The 21,406-nt window shown below is 40.2% G+C and overlaps 1 protein-coding gene across 2 annotated transcripts in view; it reads right to left on the bottom strand.

Moving 5' to 3' along the window:
- Positions 1-625: 625 nt before the first annotated feature.
- Positions 626-21,406, bottom strand: part of LOC136864578 (obg-like ATPase 1) — a 481,779-nt gene continuing 460,998 nt past the window's right edge. For both annotated transcript variants that reach the window (XM_067141760.2, XM_067141761.2), the window contains 2 exons: positions 8,247-8,369; positions 626-997 (listed from right to left, as the gene is read on the bottom strand). In XM_067141760.2, the coding sequence (XP_066997861.1) occupies positions 887-997; positions 8,247-8,369 (234 nt within the window). In that variant the 3' untranslated portion in view covers positions 626-886. The remainder of the gene's footprint in view (positions 998-8,246; positions 8,370-21,406) is intronic.

Below are 21,406 nucleotides of genomic sequence, written 5' to 3' on the forward strand. Positions count from 1 at the left end.
GCAATATATCTCCAAATATACAAAAGAGTGCAGTTCACACTTTTAAGTGATACAATCTAAAATGTACAAAGTAAATAAATTATTATGATTACCCAGACAACAGGGATGTGCTTCTTCTGGGGTTGTTGATAATGAATACAAACAGAGTGCCCTGAAAAGCAGAATTCAGCAATATGCAGCTTATTCATATACAAAAGACTTGCTTAAATGTCCACCAAACACATTTTCAGAACTTTATATTATTAAAAACACATGCTTAAGAGTAAATAGGGCAGAATATAATACTCTCATCCTACATAGCAGTCATTTCTCATTACTGAAGATCAAGAACACACACATTTTTTAGAAGCCAATTTTGGATATACCTCATACTTTAATTGAATGACTTCAATAATTCACACTTCACTGCATTGCAAAGTCCTCTTCCAAGCAGGACAGAACAAACGGCAATCAAATATGCAATATGGTTGCCTTTTATATGTAAACGCTTCTGTTGTATTACTTAGCTGTAGGTGAAGCTCTCCAACATTTCAGAAATATAATAGGTCTAAACATCACCATGATAATCACCTTTTGACTCTACGGTACACTCAATCAAATTCTTCATTACAAATATATATTGATATATAATATCAGGCAATTCTGTATGTAATTTCTCTCATAACTTGCCCAGTACATGAGATTTTTGATCGATTAACAACAATATTTAGAGATCTATGCCCTGAAAACAATAAAAAAGAAAACTGCATGGTTTCCATGTCAATAAATTATAAAAGGAAAAGAGAAGGCTTCAGTGTGGTTGCTCAATGAGTGAGCCGCTGCAATAGGTGAAGAGGAACAAATTGAGGTACAGATGTACCAACAACACCAGCAGCAGTGCGTGCCATCATTTCTTCTTAGCATCCTTCAGACCTGCTCCAGCATTGAACTTGAAGAATATAATATCACCATCTTCCACAACATAATTACGTCCTTGTTGTCTGTACTTCCCAGCAGCCTGCAAACAATTTCATAGAGTATTAGAAAAATTGAAAAGAAAATCTATTTGAATTATAGTTACACCTTCAACAATGTTAGCTTTAGGGTACAAATGTGGAAAAATTAAAACAAAGTAGCTCCTTATAACCATGGAGCTGAGGTGAGGAGTGGCAAACAGAGATGATGACATCGTCGTCTCTAATAACTTTTCCAGTGAATCTACTGACAAGACACTGATTTATACGAGCACAATCTAATACCAACGACTGATTCAAGATCAAATCCACCAACTTGGGCTCAGAAGCTTCTACCGTTTCAGCCGCTCAGCCTTGCTACCTGTACAGATGATTTACAGGTCAGGTACTGCATGTTGATCTCATATTTGTATAGTGACTTGGGATCCATGTGATGTTACTGTTCTTTTCGGGACTTGGGATATATTTGGTCATTGCCACTGTGTGCTTATGGCAAAGTAATTACTTGCTTCTACAGAATAACTGGGGTAGTCTGAAAACTAATAATCAGTACAATTAAATCCTTTTTCAGGCAATGAGAGTGGAACATTCTGAGGCTAAATCACATTCAGGACAGCCAGCAACAGAACTGGGATTCTAACCTCAATCTATGAAAGTGCAGTTTCCCAGTTCCATTGCAGAGTAGATTTAATCATATGGATACAAATGCCTCTACTAGCGTTGATTAGTGATGATAAATAATAAAAAGCAATGTTGTTTCAACTGTCTATCAGTATGTTACAATTTGGAACTACCTCACTCTTCATTTCCCTCATATACCCATTCAGTGACACCTAGGCCATCTGTAACAGCTGATGATGAAGCTGTCGAGGATGAAACCAGCCTTTGCACAGAGTACTCATACATACATACATACATACATACATTACATACATACATTACATACAATTGTTGGACGTTTCTATTAATTGGAAACAAGTATAACACACAGCTACCACAAGGTTAAAATGGGAAATAACACGTGGGAGTTAATAGGTCTCCTGATTCATAATGACAGAAAACACACAATGAACAAGCTATCCATTACATACACTGGTATAAAACAACAAAGAAGAATGCATTCTATCAGAAGTTATTTCAAATAATGCAATATCAGTCAAGGTTCATCAAAGCAATAAAATCAACCAAAATTACAGTACTTTTTTCAACTGCCATGTTGATTATCCTATTGCCCCAGAGTTGAAAACTATGAAAATATTCCTGAGAAGTTGCTTGCATACATCACAGTGTTTGTGGAAATAAAAACTTACAATAATTTGTAACAGGTATTTTGCAAAGTATAGTGGGGCAGAAATCCTGAAATCATACACACTGGCACTGACCAACTTCAACATTTCACATTTTACAGAACAAAACATTAGGTTTACTGAAGGCTCCTCAAACCCTAGAAACAGGCATTATGCCGTGAATTAAGCATGTATAGGAAAGCTTTCAGAAACGGTATGAATATTCACAACCTCAATTGACAATTAGAATACAAAGGATAGAGGAAAATGGTAAATCCATATTGAAAGGATCATGGATATATATATATATATATTCAACAAATATGAACAAACTGACCTTGGCAGCATTTGCACTCAAGGCTACATCATGTATATTAGTCATAAAATAAAACCCCAGGTTTTCTCACAATAATTCTAAAACTATGAAGCTCAACTGAGTCATTTTCACATAAAACAGAGAGGTGGTGATGGTGATTTTTTTTTTTTTTTTTGCTATTTGCTTTACGTCGCACCGACACAGATATGTCTTATGGCGATGATGGGATAGGACAGGCCTAGGAAGTGGAAGGAAGCGGCCGTGGCCTTAAGGTACAGCCCTGGCATTTGCCTCGTGTGAAAATGGGAAACCATGGAAATCCATCTTCAGGGCTGCCGACAGTGGGGCTCGAACCCACTATCTCCTGATTACTGGATATTGGCCGCACTTAAGCGACTGCAGCTATCGAGCTCGGTGATTTTTGTTTTAAGAGGAAGTATAATTAGTTAACCATCCTATCTGAACAAATTAAGTGGAAACAAAAACGAAAATAAATTTAAAACAATTTATTCCACGGAGGACTTAAAAAAAAGAGAACTTAAGTCAAGGAGGACACTGAAAACTTGAAATTTAGAACCTGTTAATTAGTCCACTCTCACTCATAAACCGAATGAGGAGATCAGCAATATTCCAGTCATCCGCTAGTATGGGTTTGAGTGTTTCCTGCAGACTGAGGTTCCGCCTTAGGCCAGAGAGATCGGCACACTCTGTGAGGACGTGGGCCATGGTGAAATCAACACCACAAGAACATACTGGGGGTCTTCCCTATTCAGGAGGTAAGAGTGCATAGATCTTCTATGACCTATCCTCACCCTACATGAAACTACGGCCTCTCTCCGTGAAGGCCGGAAAAGGGACTGCCACATGGCAGTTGTCTTCTTAATTGCTCTCAGCTTGTTGGGAGTTTGGATAGCTAGCCACTCCGATTCCCAGGACGCCAAGATAGAACGATGTTGCTGAGATTACATATCCGTAGCAGGTACGTTCATAGCTGTAGGTGGTAAACGTGCTGCTTCTTTTGCAGCTTCATCCACAAGTTCATTTTCTGCAATCCCAACGTGGCTTGGGAGCCACGTAAAGGTGATTCTGGTGCCAGCATCACGGCTATAAAGTCCTAAATCTGCCGCACCAGTGGGTGTTGTGGGAAAAAGATGTCAATACACTGCAGAGCTTTTAAGATTGCAAAAAGCTTGGCAGTATACATCCTACACACACTGGGGCAAAATCTTTGTGCTAATATCATCGGCAGGATACTGGTGAACGAAGTTCTGGAAATAACCCCGATGAATAGAGGCACACGTGTTTACGTTCGGTTCACAGAGTAGACCTAGCCATATATCCAGAGGTACTTTATTATGGGTCTGCTTAAGACAACTGCCGGTAGGCACATCTAACTCATGACACAAGTTATCAATTCAAATCCCCACCGGCCATTTGGCATTCAGTCGATTTTGGTACCTCTGGGGGTATCGGGTACTAAAGATGCATTGATACTCTGGATGTTGTGACATTTCACGAATTTTGGCAGTGTATGTGAGGAGTATCTGCTGCCGTCTTATTCATAAAGATGGAACTCCTGATTCGGCAAGTAGGCTGGTAATGGGGCTAGAATAGAAAGCTCCGGTAGCCAGCCTAACTCCACTATGGTGAATACTATCTAAAATTTCAGTGTAGATCTTGGAGCTGAACCATAAGCCGCACTATCATAGTCTATTCTGGACAGAATCATAGCTGCGTAGAAATGTAACAGCACCACATGGTCAGACCCCCAGGATGTGCTACGTGCTGCTAAGAAAAACGTATGAAGTCTCTTCATGCAGGTAACATTCAACTGATGGATGTGGGACTGCCACGTTAGTTGGTTATCAAATGGAGACCCAAGAACCTGGAGCTGTCTACCACTGGTAAGACAGTGTTTTCCAAGCGGAGCTCTGGTTCAGGATGCATAATCCTAATGTCTACAGAAGTATATAACTGAGGTTTTCACCTCTGAGAATCGAAAACCATGCTGTAGGGCCCATCTGTTGTCTTGGTTAATACCTTATTGAAGCTGTCTCTCAGCAAATGCAATCCTTCTGGAACTGTAATGCAGAGCTAAATTGTCTACATACAGCGACTGAATGACTGCGGTCCCAGAAGTGGCAACTATGCCATTGATGGCGATTGCAAACAGCTTGGCACTCAGTACAGATCCCTGTGTTACTCCATTTTCTTGAACATAATGCTGAGTAAAAGCATTCCATACTTGGGCTCAAAAGAGCCCAAAGGACATGAAGTTCTCAATAAAAGTAGGTAAATTACCCCAAAATCCACACTGTGTAGTGTGGAGATTATGTCATACCCCCAGGTAATGTCATAAGCTTTTTCCAGGTCAAAAAACACGGTGACTAGGTTGTCCTTCTGGAGAAAGGTGTCCTGAATGGCACTCTCCAGTCTAACCAGATGATTGGTGGCAGACCGAAGAAAGCAAAAACCACACTGGTAGTTACACAGGAGACCCCTTCCCTCCAAAGCCCTCACAAGTCATCAGTTCACCATCCTTCAAAATAGCTTACAGAGGCCATTTGTAAGGCTTACTGGCCTATTACTAACCAGAAGTTTTGGATCATTACCTGGTTTTGGTACTGGTATTACAATTCCCACATGCCAGTGAGAAGGAAACTCACCCTCACTCCATATTCTGTTAAACACAGTGAGGATATCTCTCAGACATTGGTCACTCAAATATTTAAGCATATAACTATGTATTTTGTCAGGCCCAGGAGCTATGTCCCTGCACAGCACAAGTGCACTCCGCAATTCCCACTCCATACAGGGCACATTACAGGAATGTGAAGCACTAGAGGCAAATGAAAGGTAATGGGCCCCTGTCTGACACTTGATAGGCAGAAATGCAGGGTCATATCTCCCAGTGATGTGATGTGATGTGATCTGATCTGTAATGACTGAAGAGATCATAACTATATCTCCATTAACGGAGATTCACAGGATTGAGGGAGAGTTCTGGACTATGACAATACAGCGTTGTTTGGTCCACAACTTGTGATGACGGGATATGTGCTGTCATGGAAGACACATACTTTTCCCAAGTGACTTTCTTACACTCTCGAATCAAGAAACGGACTTTAGCGCGGAGGCGCTTAAACACAATATGGTTGGCCATTCTAGGATTCCGACGATAATGCTTAGAACTCATCAGCGATCACGTATGGCCGCTGCAATTTCATCAGCCCACCACGGGACTTGTTTCCGGCGAGGGATACCAGACAATGAAGGTATTGTTTCCTCTGTAGCAGCCAAAATGCCAAGTGTAATTGAAGAAACGTGATCGCCAACAGACCCCAGCACCTCATCAGCCATCACTGTGTGTTTTGAAAACTCTGGCCAATTTGCCCGCAGAAGTAACCAGCGCTTCGGTACTTCAGGCTGTCATTGGTCCAAGAGTGTTAGAAATATCAGGAAATGGTCACTATCACAGAGGTCATCATGTACTTGCCACTGTAACTAGTGCAAGGCTGCACAAGGTGACATCCAGGTTGGAGAATGTGCCATGAGCACTACTGAAGTGAGTAGGTTTCCCTGTGTTGAGCATAGAAAGATCGATCAATCCCTCAATAAGCCTCCCCCTTGTGTAGGACGATGTTGCGGGCATTCACGTCTCCCAGCATGAGGAAAGGAGGAGGTAACCGAGTGACTGAATCTTGGAGTTCATGTACATTACAATTTTAGTCCAGTGAAATTTACATGTTGCACACCATTGTCATTACAGGCAATGGAACGCTAACTGCAACTGTGTCAATCTGAGTTACTAGCGGCACATTTCCACTGAAAATGTTGGAACGGACTAGGGTACAAACTCCCCCCAGCCACCAACAGCTACTCGGTTCTTGGAGTACAGACAAAATCCTCTCACAGTCGTGTCATGTCCAAGTCTCAAACAAGATTCCTGTAGACAAACTATGGTGGCAGCAGTGACAGATATCAACTTAGGTAACTCAGCTATGCAACATGTATAACTGTTGCATTTCCACTGAAACAGTGCCATTGTGTGGATGAGTAATACAACAAAATCAGGACAATTGTTTGTCCTTCTTTCGTCCCTTTATCTGCCATTTTCTGGAGTTACTGCCATCGTCATCATCCATGATTATGAGTTGTTCAGCTACCATTTTCTCCTCAGATGAGAGAGGCACAGCGACTGAATACTCCATGGATGGAGAGCTGTCTGATCGGGAAAGGTGGGTCTTCTTCCTGGGAGAACTAGGTTCCCCAGAATGCGATCGAGCAGGAGGGTGTCGGCACCTGTCGTTCTTGCCTGCCATTTCTGTACTGTCTGGAGGAGACCCGGCAGATTGTTTGCCAGTCATCTTCGGTTCAATACAATACAATATTATATCAAGTAAATTATATTACATAAGTCTTGGGACTAGTTTCAGCCACTTAGTGACCATCTTCAACCAAATAAAAATTAAACAAATTATGTGATAATTAAAACATATGTATACCAAAGACAATGTTGTAGGAATAATTATAACATTTAAAAATATATAATAACAAAAATTAAGGTTATGATCTTGTCACAATATGTTCTGGGTGTTGGTAGGAGGGTTCCAGCCCTAGTTGGGGAAGTCTTTCCTCTCACCCTGGTGGGGGAGGACTTCCTAGCCACAAAGTGCGCCACTGCCAACATTGCCTGGGAAGGGCCCTTTCCAGCTATTTTCAGCTAAGCTTATTAATTTTTTTCCCATGCATAACTTAATGAAATTAATATAATTAAACATATTTACCCAGCACAAGGCATTTGTATACAGAATAAATTATTTTTTGTTTCCTCACCATAATCTTTTTTTTTTTTTTTGCTATTTTCTTTACGTCGCACCGACACAGATATGTCTTATGGCGACGATGGGATAGGAAGTGCCTAGGGAGTGGAAGGAAGCGGCCGTGGCCTTAATTAAGGTGCAGCCCCGGCATTTGCCTGGTGTGAAAATGGGAAACCACGGAAAACCATCTTCAGGGCTGCCGACAGTGGGGCTCGAACCCACTATCTCCCGATTACTGGATACTGGCCGCACTTAAGCGACTGCAGCTATCGAGCTCGGTCACCATAATCTAATGCATTGAATAGAACTAGACATTAATTACAGTACAAATGGTAAAATGTTTAAATCAGTCCAGATACATGACCCTTCCCGTAAATGCATGCCGTGCGAGCAGCTTCAGAATGCATACTCTGCTCCTTTACTTACCTGAGCTGGAGCGCTACTCGCCGAGCCGAATTGTGCCCGCCTATGATGTACAATGACATTAGAAGTGAAGTTTTAAAAGTAGGCAAAATCATTATATGAACATAAAGTTGGAATTCAACAGGACAAGTTGGGACAAATATTTGTGTGTAGGAACAGGAATTACAGAGTTGAATAATTTACCAAGGGAGATAATAGATCATTTTCCAACCTCTTTAATAAAATCATTTAAGAAAAGGCTAGGTCAATAACTGATAGGAAATTTGGGAGACAGCACTAAATGCAGATCAGCAGTGGCTGATTGAATGACCATGACAATGGTGTCGGTGGTGATCGTTACTTTAAGGGGCAAAACAAAATTATCAGTCCTCAGCATAGAGTGTGACATATTTTTATGACCAAGTGTCTTATAAATACAAAATCCATGCATCAAATAATAAGTTACCTTTACTCCGCTTTCTGACCCTTCTTCTTTAAAGTCGTCATATTTCATCACCTCAGCCATGATGAAACCTTTTTCGAAATCTGTGTGAATCTTGCCAGCTGCTTGGGGAGCTTTTGTACCTTTCTGTAACAGATGGAAGTAATATCATTTAAATGTCTGAATGGAAATGGCATAGGATGACTGAATGTTACCAGACAGGGACTAAACCAAAGAAAATAAATAAGAGGGGGAGGGAGAAGATACATATTGAATTTTCTAAGTAAATGTAAAAGATTAACATTTACTGAAATGTCCCCACAGGTTCAAGAGGTACCAACTGTCATTGTTAAAGCCAAAAAAAATAGAATGATGAATGTAACATTCAAATGGAGTGAGAAAAGGGGAACATTTGGAAAAGAAAACAAAAAAAGTGTGACAGAGAGTGACAAAAAATATTGTTGGTGTTCACTGCAAAAATAAAAATTACGACAACTCAGCATAATCACTTGCCTAATATGATGTTACGACTATACTGTCAAACAGCTCTGACTTGCCAACACTGTAGCTGAGGCCATATGATTATTATTATTATTATTATTATTATTATTATTATTATTATTATTATTATTATTATTATTATTATTATTACCAACGCGATACATAAGCTATACAAAGTCTTGTTCGGTTCCAGATATGGCAGCTGTCTCGTCAGCAATAACTGAGAAAGTATTGCATGAATTTGCTTTTGTAACCAGTCTCTCATAATTCCTGTTCACAAAACGCCATCTTGTCTTTCCTGGCTCAGCATGTTACTATCGTATTCAGATTGTCGAAGTGTTCTTTTGGGTATAAATCTGCTTTTTACCTACTTTTTATATTTTTAAGATATGTACGTACAAATTAATTACCAAGTTTTTAAAATTCTCATTACTAAGCCTTGACCTCCTTGGCGGGAAGTATATATATTTGCATTTACTGAAGAGACGCCCTGTAGGGGCACTTGAAGGAATAGCTGTTTACTTTTAATAATATCGTTAGGATGAGTAAGGTCCAGCACTGGTGAAGCTACTGGTTCTGCTGTAGTAGAGCCGAAAAATCTATATCATAATTTATTTTCCCCACATTTCTGCTTCTATGCGATGTACGAGTATATATCAATTACTGGGAAGTAACGATTACAATTTTATTTCAAGAAGTAAATTACAAGTAAATATTACTTTTTGTAAAGAGTAACGATCACAAGTAAACATTCCGCAGAATGTAATCGTTGTAAGTAATCCGATTACTGGTTCCGTAAGGCAGCCCAACAAACGTGCGAAATCGTCGTGAGATAGATATTTCTCTGCTAGCATCCCATACGGTGCTAATGCACTGTAAGCACATCCTGCAAAGAATTCTGAGATTCCGAGGAGCATTATTGTTTCCGCCATGCGACTATAAACCGTTCGAAAAGTATGAAACAATAGAGAATCCGGACAGACGACATCCGAATGCAGACTTTCCACAGTTATGAAAGACGTTTATGAGATTCCTGTTTGCATGAAGAAGCTACATCACATTAATGGAGAGTTGCTACAGTAAGTCCAGCGTACAAAGGAAATAGTTATTAAGCAGACTATTAGAGGACACTCAACTTGACATGTATTGCTTGTAAGTTCTGAGAAAGCGTTCTTTTTTTATCATACTAGACACATTTGCGAAATTACCAACTGGTTTGATAGAAGGCAGTTCGTGTTTCGGAAAGGTTATTATTTTTTTTTTTTTTTGCTAGGGGCTTTACGTCGCACCGACACAGATAGGTCTTATGGCGACGATGGGATAGGAAAGGTCTAGGAGTTGGAAGGAAGCGGCCGTGGCCTTAATTAAGGTACAGCCCCAGCATTTGCCTGGTGTGAAAATGGGAAACCACGGGAAACCATCTTCAGGGCTGCCGATAGTGGGATTCGAACCTACTATCTCCCGGATGCAAGCTCACAGCCGCGCGCCTCTACGCGCACGGCCAACTCGCCCGGTAAAGGTTATTTTAGTGAGGCTCAACTTGTCGGATTCCAGCAAGATATAACAGATATTTTAGGTTGAGGAGATCAAATGGTCTGGGGCTTTTTTTTTTCTTTTGCAAGTTGCTTTACGTCGCACCGACACAGATAGGTCTTATGGCGACGATGAGACAGAAAAGGGCTTGGAATGGGAAGGAAGCGTCCGTGGCCTTAATTAAGGTACGGCATTTGCTTGGTGTGAAAATGGGAAACCACGGAAAAGCATCTTCAGGGCTGTCGACAGTGGGGTTCGAACCCACTACCTCCCGAATACTGGATACTGGCCGCACTTAAGCGACTGCAGCTATCGAGCTCGGTCAAATGGTCTGTATCACTGATGACTTATCCAAGGCACTTGATAGCGTAGTGTACCAGGAAGGAATAGGCCCTGGCATATCAGTTGTATAAAATCTTTAATAATGAAAAAACGGCTGAGTTGTAATAGCGGATACAGCCGTACGAGGGAATGTTCTTGTCTCTACTGCTCCGTGCAAGTCTGAGGGAGACAGCGAGAGAGGGGAACAAGGTCAAGTGACGTCAGCGCCACATATATCTCACCTCCCCATAGAAACGTCCAGAAATTATTTTTGTAACTTCTAAATGGCTTGACAGATACAAATGAGACAAACACCAACGTGTAGCCTATATTTCAAATGTACATTGATAAAAATTTGAGATCAATCCATCCATTAGTTTAGAAGATATGACAAGTAGAAATTTGGGATACGTAACCACTCCTCTGTCGCTTGACCCAGTGAGCTCGCTTCCAGAAGAATATAAATAGGTCAACTACTCGAGGGGTTAGCTAGTTGAAATCTACAACTCGATCATGACTGAAGGTCATGCTGCTTCGTCGCGAGGTACGAGTAAGTCGTATTCTAAGACTTTGAATTTGTGCGAGATCGGAATAAGTGGAAAACTTCAACCGCGTCGTGGACGTGTGGAATATTATAAAGTTCGATCAAACTGAGTTTCGTCGTATAAAGGCCACCACACACAGAAAGCTAGGCTAAGCTAAGCTAAGCTAAGCTAAGCTACGCGGTGTTGTGAAAAATATCGCTCCAAATGCATTTAAGTACGATGACACACACAGGCCGCTATGTTAAGCTATACTATGCCAAGCTAAGCTAAGCTAAGCTTGACAGATCGCTAGGCAGGCGATTTTCTTGGCTGTAGCTGGTCTGGCGCATGCGCTTTTCATTTCTGAGCAGTTGGTCTGGTGGGCTCTCGTGTGTGTTTAGTTGTGTCGTGTGAGTCTCTTCTGGTAGCACTTCGATATGTTAATACAATGGACAACGGGCCAAAAGAAGAACGACTAATTGATGAGGTGAAATGATATCCTGGGCTTTATGATACGTCATCAAATTACTACAGAGACTTGATAAGAAAGGAAAACTGTTGGCAGGAAATAAGTTCAGTACTTCAAATTGATTGTAAGCAGGCTACCATTTATAAATTAGCTATACAATGACAATTTTGATAGTTCTAATTGTTTGAGAAGAATACTTTTTCACATGGCTTTACGCACATTATTTAAAATTTAGAAGATACAGTTGAAGCGCCTGTTCTGCGACTGTATGCCATATTCTTAAATATTCTTAAATATTCTTAAATATATCAACAGTTACTAAGAACGTGAAAGGTAAAATAATAGCATATATTGTTTTAGGTAAATGACTTAATAACTTATGAAAAAGACTGAGGGACTGTTTTAGGGAGGCACTGATGAGACAAAAAGAGAGTAAAAGTGGACAGGAAGGGAAAAAATGAAGAAGTGGAGATTTCATAAACAAATGGAATTCCTTCTGCCTTATATTTCTACAAGAAGGTGAGCTGTTATTTAAACGCATGCAGTATGACTAATACCGGTATTTAAAATATTTTTAAAATATTAAAAATTGATAAAATTATAAGTGAATTTATATGTTGAATATATTATAATTTAAAACGCATGTAATTCATTCCAGTTATGAGCAAATAAGAACGTTTCGATTTGTTGTTTTGCAGCTAAGACATTATAAACATTCCACTAAAAAATGAACAACATGAATAATTGCGTGTGAAGCACAAGGACTAGGACAGTTCAATGTGCTCATTCTCCATAAACAGATCTCCGTGTGTCATTTCATAATATAGTTTGGATGTGTATTAATAGCTTCATTTTCCTTACAGCACACATTCAAACATTGACAGGCAGGAAACATATCGACGTCAAGAGATAACTGAAGTAGCCACCCAGATGTCTGCGAGAGTCCGGAATGTGATGACCTACACTCCTTATCACATATATCTGATTCATCATCTGTTCCGTCCGACTCGTTGGCTGAATGGTCAGCGTACTGGCCTTCGGTTCAGAGCGTCGCGGGTTCGATTCCCGGCCGGGTTGGGGATTTTAACCCTCATTGGTTAATTCCATTGGCCCGGAGACTGGGTGTATGTGCTGTTCCCAACATCCCTGCAATTCACACACCACACATAACACTATCCACCACCACAATGACACGCAGTTACCTACACATGGCAGATGCCGCCCACCCTCGTCTGAGGGTCTTCCTTACAAGGGCTGCACTCGGCTAGAAATAGCCACACGAAATGATTTACTATCATCTGTTCCGTCCGCTTCCACACCTACACAGTCTCAGCCAGTCGAACCCCTTCGAAAAAAAAAAAAAGTCATGCCACCGAGCAGTAGTGCAGAGAGAACAATTGATTATTTACAACAGCGAGACAATAATAGTGCTGCCTAGCATAGTTTAGCTTAGCTTTTTATTCGTGTCATAACACACCACAGCTTGGCACTGCTTAGCGTAGCATAGTGTAGCGTAGCTTAGCTTAGCTTTCTGTGTGTGGTGGCCTTAAGACTTGCGAATTTCTTGAACAAGTGATCTCGTGATATTAACCGTGTATTTAGGTAGAACTGAGAATAGCAGTGTTTAATTTGCCATTCGACAGTATTATGGACTTCGTTAATTCATCATATATTTGAACTCTGTCGTGATTACTTACGGTGACAAGCATACTAGGACATTGTGCGTGATAAATTAAACTTTCAACTAGTGACAATTTCATGAGTTTTGAGACATATTTCTCGTACATAATTACGATTGTGAACTATTTTTCCACTCAAATATTTAATGATTAATAGGACTGAGTGTAGCTAATTTTCACGTATTTTCTTGAACATTCGATCAGTGTCGCGAGAAAAGGATTGAACATTAAGGACGTTTTATGGTGATATTAGGTCATATGAACCCCTATTATGAAAACTCACTCATAGAATCCACTTAAGCAGTGAATATTAGGTTTTTAGAGTGGTGTAGAAGTTGTGTTCATTGCTGTGATAGTCATTCTAATACTGAATTCACGACATCGTTTGTAGACATTACAAACTGTGCTAGTGTCTAATTTCATGTCATACAAACTGTGTAGTGAAAGACTGTGCTTTCGACTTCAGAAGTGTTCTCATTGTATTGCCACGGTAACTTGACGTGTAGTTCGAACTGTGACAGACTGTGCTAGTTCAAGTCACGTATTCAATGCCATATTATAAAAGTGCGAGTACAAACCGTGCACTCAAACTTATTTCAGTGTGAAATGCAACTCATTAATGATAATTAACAGTGCTACGACTTGCTGTATAGTGCCTCCCGTGTTTCTACATTTCTTTTTAAAACACCGGAAATCTTGGCGAAGTGTCGTAATCTCACACTACTTGGTGTCTTCAAGGGATTATTCATGCTATCCAGCGAGGGATTAATCGTGGTATCTTCGAGGGATTAAAACGTGGTGTCTTCGTGGGATGGAACGTAGTACGCTGCTGGTGCTGAGTTCCAGTCATCAAGCTGCAGAGCCGTACTTCATCTATTCTTATGAGCAGAACACAGGTGATATACGTGTATTTCACAGGCAGTGGTAAAGAAGTAGGGAACTGAAAATAATAATAATAATAATAATAATAATAATAATAATAATAATAATAATAATAATAATAATAATAATACATTGAAAATTACTCACATGTGTTCAGGACTCCATTTTAAATACTTTCACTCCCGGAAACGAGGTTTTGAAGGGAATTAATCATTATGGTGGCCATAATATGTCATATACATACACACAACTAATTTTTTATTGACGCCATGTTGAAAGCAAAGACATTAAGGAACAGACTGCTCATACAATGAAAGCACTGTGCAATTCAACGAAGCATGGAAGATACAATTCCAAGGAATAAGAGACTTACCTTCAGTTTGTAGAGAATTCAGTTCAGTTTACGTCATTAGCTGTAACCTATCTTTGCAAAATCCAGGCCGAGCTCTGTCATGACAACAGTGGCCCCCTTTGGGGGCCACACTCCCTTCGAGAGGCTCTTAACTATCGCCGCGGCGCATACTGCCCGCACGGCAAGAAAAAAATATAATTTAGTAGCTGTAACCTATCTTTGCAAAATCCGGGCCACGCTATGTCATGAGAATAATATCTTTGCATTGTAACGTCCATGCTTTATGTTGCAACATCCATGCTTTGCATTGTAACTTCCACGCTTCCATGCTTTCCAAAGTCAAAGTAACCAGTCTATTCCATAACATCTCTGGAAACAAAGATGGCTATTATGAGATGGCTATCATGAATACATCCTCATACTTCATATGTGCAATTATTACCAATTTTAACCACAAAATCACTGACATTTCTGGACCTAATAATATTCAAAATGGTGTCCTGAATACATGTAACTTTCAATGCATTATTATTATTATTATTATTATTTCCAGTTCTATACTTCTTTACCGGAGCCATTTTACAATTTCTTGAGTGAGTAATTACGCTTAGACAATAAATGACTTTTTAATAAGACACTCAATCAATCTCGATATTCAACAGTGCTACGTTTATTAAACGAAAAGTGTCTCGTCTAACAAAATAATTTTTGATCGTGTGAATTCTAATCCTACTACTTGTAGAAATTGTAGGTCATTTAACGAGACTTTAGGTCATATTTAAATGGACTTTAGGTTTCTCTCCAAAGTAAGCATAACTGGAGATCCATTTTTAAATGAACTTTAGGGTGTTCTTTTCGAAGTTTGTGTAATATGAAGTCATCTCACAACAACCTAACTGAACAGTAGGGCTTGTTCTACAACAAGTGCACAATTTAAAAATCTTGTTTAATTTATTTAGATGAGCTGTAGGATTTCTTCAGCAAGTTATTGAAACTATTTATTTGGAACTATAAGATTGCTAAAACAAGTGCAAGTTAATATTATATTTAATAATTTTAGACAGATTTTAGGTTTGCACCAAGAGTGATTAATTTAATTTTCTTTGCATTCTAAAAATCTAGGCCAATTGACAAAGTGGTTGAATGAATGTCTATGACCAAAGTGTTATTTTTAATTTGAGTCTATGTGTCAAATCTTAGATGAACTGTAGGGTGTATTGAGATCTTTGAAAGGCGGTATTTATTCTGAACATTATTAACATCGAGTGGATGTATAGGACAAAGACTCTATTTGTTTCAATCATAACAGCGTATATATTTCAGCCATTTAATTTCATTCTGAAGAAGTCAACTGAAGATTTAATTTTTGATGAATGAGAAGCAGGGTGATTTGTTTGAGATTATTAATAAATATTGTCAAAAATTTTAATTACCATCTATTATTCGCCTTGCGAAATCATCCTTCTCTGTACCTGCTCCCATAGCAACCGTACACAACCTGAGATCCTTCCCATGCTCTTGCCCAACAACTTTTTCCCGGTACAGTACATCATGGGAGGCTGCAGACGAAAATGAAGGCTGCTGGACTAGACAAAAAGAGTGGTTGAATGTTTGGCTAATTTCTAGAAAATATATCTCAGAGAATTAGCGTAGGTGAAGCATTATCTGATCCTATAATGATTAAGACTGGGGTCCTGCAAGACAGCCCAACAAACGTGCGAGATCGTCGTGAGATCGATACTTCTCTGTTAGCATCCCACATGGTGCTAATGCACTGTAAGCACATCCTGCAAACAATTCTGAGATTCCGAGGAGCATTATTGCTTCCGCCATGCGACTATAAACCGTTCGAAAACTATGCCATCTTTTCAATAATTTATCGTACGTAGGTTTAACATACAGCTATGTTAAGATGTCGTGCCATGTGACCGGGTATAGACGAACCCGAAATTAACGTTTAAAACTTCGATATAGTGACTTGGAGCTTGTATGAAACAGCGAACTGGAGGGGTAACGTACTCTAAGGCATTCTTAATACAAGTCTCACTCACAGCTGTGGCGTAGCCCTCGTGGTCAAACGCTAGCCTACCAATTAACGGAATGCAAGGTTGATGGTTAAAATCCTACATCGAACAAAGACTTCTACATCGATACGAAGCTTCAGTGCTTAAACACAGGCCAGTGTGTTCCACACGCAAGTAGTATATAATAATTTCGTGCGGCTACTTCTAGCCGAGTGAAGATCTTGTAAGGCAGACCCTCCGATGAGGGTGGGCGGCATCTGCCATGTGTAGGTAACTGCGTGTTATTGTGGAGGAGGATAGTGTTATATGTGATGTGCGAGTTGCAGGGATGTTTGGGACAGCACAAACATCCAGCCCCCGGGGCACTGGAATTAACCAATGAAGGTTAAAATCCCCGACCTGGCCGGGAATCGAACCCGGGACCCTCTGAACCTAAGGCCAGTACGCTGACCATTCAGTCAACGAGTCGGATACTAAAGCAGCAAAAGACTGCTATTACTGTCTTCGTGCGCTGCGCAGACTGCACTGCTACACAGTTGGAATGAAGTTGCTGCAGTCATTCGTCATGTATTCCACAAGCGAATACGCCGACATGCTCCTGATCTACGGGGAAACAAGAGAGAATCCGTATAGGCGACATCCGAATGTAGACTCTCCGCAGTGTTAAAAGACGTTCACGAACAACTGGGTCTACTTCAAACCCTATCCGAGAAAAGACCGTAACGACTGGTGAGAATGAGGAGGCTGTTTTGGACACAGGTAGCAATATCCCACACACGAGCAACTGCACAACAGGTGAACATCACCCAGGCTTCAGGCTTCAGTGCAATGAATACTGCATGCGCATAAATATCATCCCTACCATCTACATCTAAACCAGGAGCTCCACGGGCGGTATTTTGCAGCACAAATGAAGTTCTGTCAGTGGCTGTTAGGAAATCTGGAAAATGATGCAGCATTCCTGTCGAAAATCCTGTTCTCTCGGATGAATCGGATTCCACAATACTGGTACCGTCAACCGCCACAACATAAACTATTAGAATGCTGACAATCCCCAGTAGGTGCGACAGGCAGCATAAGGAATGCAGTGGGGAGTTAATATATGGTGTGAAATCTTGGGTAATCGCCTTATTGGACCGTATTCCTCTGAGGCGCACGCTACCTGCCCTTTCTATGGCATAAACTCCCACTTCTGCTGAAGGAGGGGCCACTTCGAGAACGTTTAACGACGTGGTTTCCACAGCATGGGAGTCCACCACATTGGACGTTAGCCGCCCGTAACAATCTGAATGAGACACATCCAAGAAAATGGGTACTAAGTGCAGGACCTGTCTCTTGGCCACCCAGGTCACTAGATTCAACAGGAACGAGAAAATCCTGAGCGCCTTCGACAAGTCATCGCCGAAACCCGCAGATCAATAACACTAGCTATGCTACAGCGCACTAGAATATCCATTCAGCGGTGTGTCCAGATATGCATAAACCAAGCAGGTCATCACTTCGAGCACTTGCTGACGTGACTAACCATTGTTAGTGCAGTTAGGTTCCTCCCCACTATATATACCGATGAGAAATCGGCCACATACACTTCCATTCACTGAAAATGTGCATAAAAGAGGATATTCACGTACATTAAACGACTTTAAAAACTAAACAAATCTATATAAAATTGTAGGGGGTCCGCTGTCTGTAATTTCTTTTGTTTTGCCAATTTTTCAGATATTTATCCGTTTTAGGTCAACGTTTCGTGTCTGTTTGTTTGTTTGTCTGTTCCACCATCACGTCGAAACGGCTGGATAGATCTCAACCAAACTTCATATTTAGAGTATACTCATCCCAGGGAAGGTTTCGATATGCATATCATTTTAAAATCTTTGAATACACGGGGGTTTATAGGAAAACCAGAATGGTTTTCCTCCATTTTCTCTTATACTATTGATTTTCTGTAAACTTCGTTTACCGTACGTGAAACGTCTCTTCATTATAAACAACTTTCGTTATGTTCATAATTTACCTTACTCTTCACATGACGGAGAAATTTACAATTTTCCGCTGGTATCATGCTCTGCATTGAGTGACCGACAGACCGACAACGAACCTACAGGTTACCATGGCAACGTCTCTGACTGCATGCCAGCAGGGAAGTAACGTATTGCCATTTTCCTCATCATGCTCTTAAATTCGTGGTTGTTCCTTGGGTAGAAGGCAAGAGAGGCGTCAATCGGCCTATCTGCGGGATATTGGCGGAATATCGTTGGATGTTATAACAGCCCTCGAATAGATTAAGTAATAACACAATTAGTCATCATCTTATTATTTGTTTACCTAAGAATCACTGGACCTAAATTTCTTCTCTGTTATCGCTTTATTATATCCATAACTCACACTAGCATAATTTATGGAGGACATTTGATTTTCCAATACATTCACTTGGCATTTACATATTTGTCGTTATCCGGCTGTCCTCAGTTATAATCCATTTTCTATTACTTTCAACTTTCTTAACTGTATTATTTTCTTTCTTAATTACGCCGTATGTACGCGAGTGCTACAAACTACTGGATGTATTTCCACCAAGACTCATATTTAGAATACACCTGTCCTTGATAGGTTTTGGGGCAAATATTGTTTCTAAATCCCTGAACTGACTGGGGGTTTATACGAAACCGAAACAGTGATTTTGCACTTCCACAAAATATACACAACCAAACTTAATGGAAATCTACCTACCTTGGCAGAAATTAATTTCTACACCTTTCTTCTCATGTGCATCATTTCGATACGAGGATTAATAAGGGAGACTTAACTCACGAGCGGGTGCGTGTAAAGCTTGAAAACTACTGAAGACATTCGAACCAAAATTTATATTTAGCATCCACCTGTCCAAAGGTAGGTTTTAAACGTAAATAACATTTCATGTTCTGGAATGGACTGGCGGTTTATAGGGAACCGAAATGGTGATCTTACTCTTCCACAATATATACAGAACAAAACCAACCTGACTGGAAATCGACCAAACGTGATGGAATTCCACCTCTAAACCTTTTTTTTTCCATGTGCATTTTTTCGTCAGGAGGATTAATAAGGGAGATATCATGAATGGTCACTTTTGCAGGTTAAGTCCAGCGGACATAGCCCAAAAGGTGTTTTACATGGAGCAGATTCCTTATCTATATAAATCAAATCGTAACGACTGTGTGCCTCTACACTGACTATTTTGGCGAAATTTTCGTACAGCTTTCCGTTTAAGGGGTAATAATGACCATCTCCATAATTTTTGGTTTAGTTTCCTGAAAGTCCTAATTTTTACCCGCCTCGCCCAAAATCCACATTGCGGCATAATCTGCCATAAGAAAAAGAAGATAATTGAAATTTGACAAAATTATACGTTTTAGCCTGTAACGAACGGAAAACATCCTAGATCATTAAATTTTTCACTTTTTATCCCCGAAGAATATCGAAATATGCAGGCAATTTTAATGATGGTGCAGACCTTCGGAAATTCCTATCACATAACGGACTGAACAATCTCCGTTCAATTTGGAATGATCTACAACCTTGGTCTTATGAATTTTTGCCGTATCTGTATCCCTTTTACGTTTGATTTTTCTCTATTAATCGATGTTAAGTCAATTTGGAATTTTCACATGCATAATTCATACTTTCAATTACTTATATGAAATACAGAATCATCAAACTCTTCACGAAAATTTGCCCACCCAGTAGCCATATGTGAGCCAAATGCTATGTAAGTAGCTGTCACATAATTATCCGAAAAGTAATGTAATGTGAGATAATCTTACAAAACCTTTACCCTGTTCCACGTTTCTAACTCAACCTGACCCAAGAATAGATGACATATCATAGGACCAGCCATTTAGGACACTAAATCCGGCGTGTCTTATGGTATAATCCTTTGTCGATATGACGTACGTTTAGTAGCAGTTAATCTGTAAATGAAGGTCTTCAATATTGTAAACACGCATATACTTTCGTATGTCGATCTATATATATTCACTGATGTCGATTTTAGCGATAGAGAAAGGGTGGGTCTGCTATTGTAATCAGTACTCCCCACACCGACTTTGACTGGCAGTAGGAAAGGGTTCCTTCTCCAACTCCTGTGTAACTGTCATTAGTAAGGAAGGCCTACAATTGTAATGAATAGTTCCCTTCTCGATTTGACTTGCAGAAGGCAAGTGAGTATGCAGTTTTGTTTAAAACTCCCCTACCCGATTGTGTTTGGCAGTAGGCAAGGGTGCCCGTCATTATAAAGAAATGTCCTCATCTAAAATGTGACTGGCATTAGGCATAGTTGCCTGCTATTTTGATGGAAACTCACCATCTTGGTGTGACTGGCAGTAAGCTGGCTGGCAGTAGGAAAATGGGCCTGGCATTATAATGATAACTGCACAACTCAATTTCGAGTGATAGTAGGGTAATTGCCTACCATTATAATAGAAACTCCTCAACTGTAATCTGTCTGGAAGTAGGAAAGGGGGCTGCCATTTTAACGAAAACTCCCCAAATCGATTCTGTCCGCGTAGTAGGCAATGGGGCCTGCAATTATAATGTAAACTTCCCAACTCGATTGTGAATGGCAGCAGGCAAGTGAGCCTGCCGTTATATCACAAATCCGTAACAAACACTTTACATTGGAAACAACGTACGGGGACCTCCCCATCCTCTTTCTCGGATAACGCTAAGAGACATGCAATTTTAAAGCAATCTTATTTACTGCATGTACACTATTTACTTCGATATTCGAATACAATGTAGAATACCGTAGCGCAGCACGGGTACATTCGCTAGTAAAAAATAAAAGAGCTTCCCTGCCCCGGACTCGAACCTATCACATGTAAGACTGGTGCGCTGTAGAGTTCGGCTTGCTTTTACCAT

The sequence above is a fragment of the Anabrus simplex genome, chromosome 2 (genome assembly GCF_040414725.1).
Source record: "Anabrus simplex isolate iqAnaSimp1 chromosome 2, ASM4041472v1, whole genome shotgun sequence".
Taxonomy (NCBI): domain Eukaryota; kingdom Metazoa; phylum Arthropoda; class Insecta; order Orthoptera; family Tettigoniidae; genus Anabrus; species Anabrus simplex.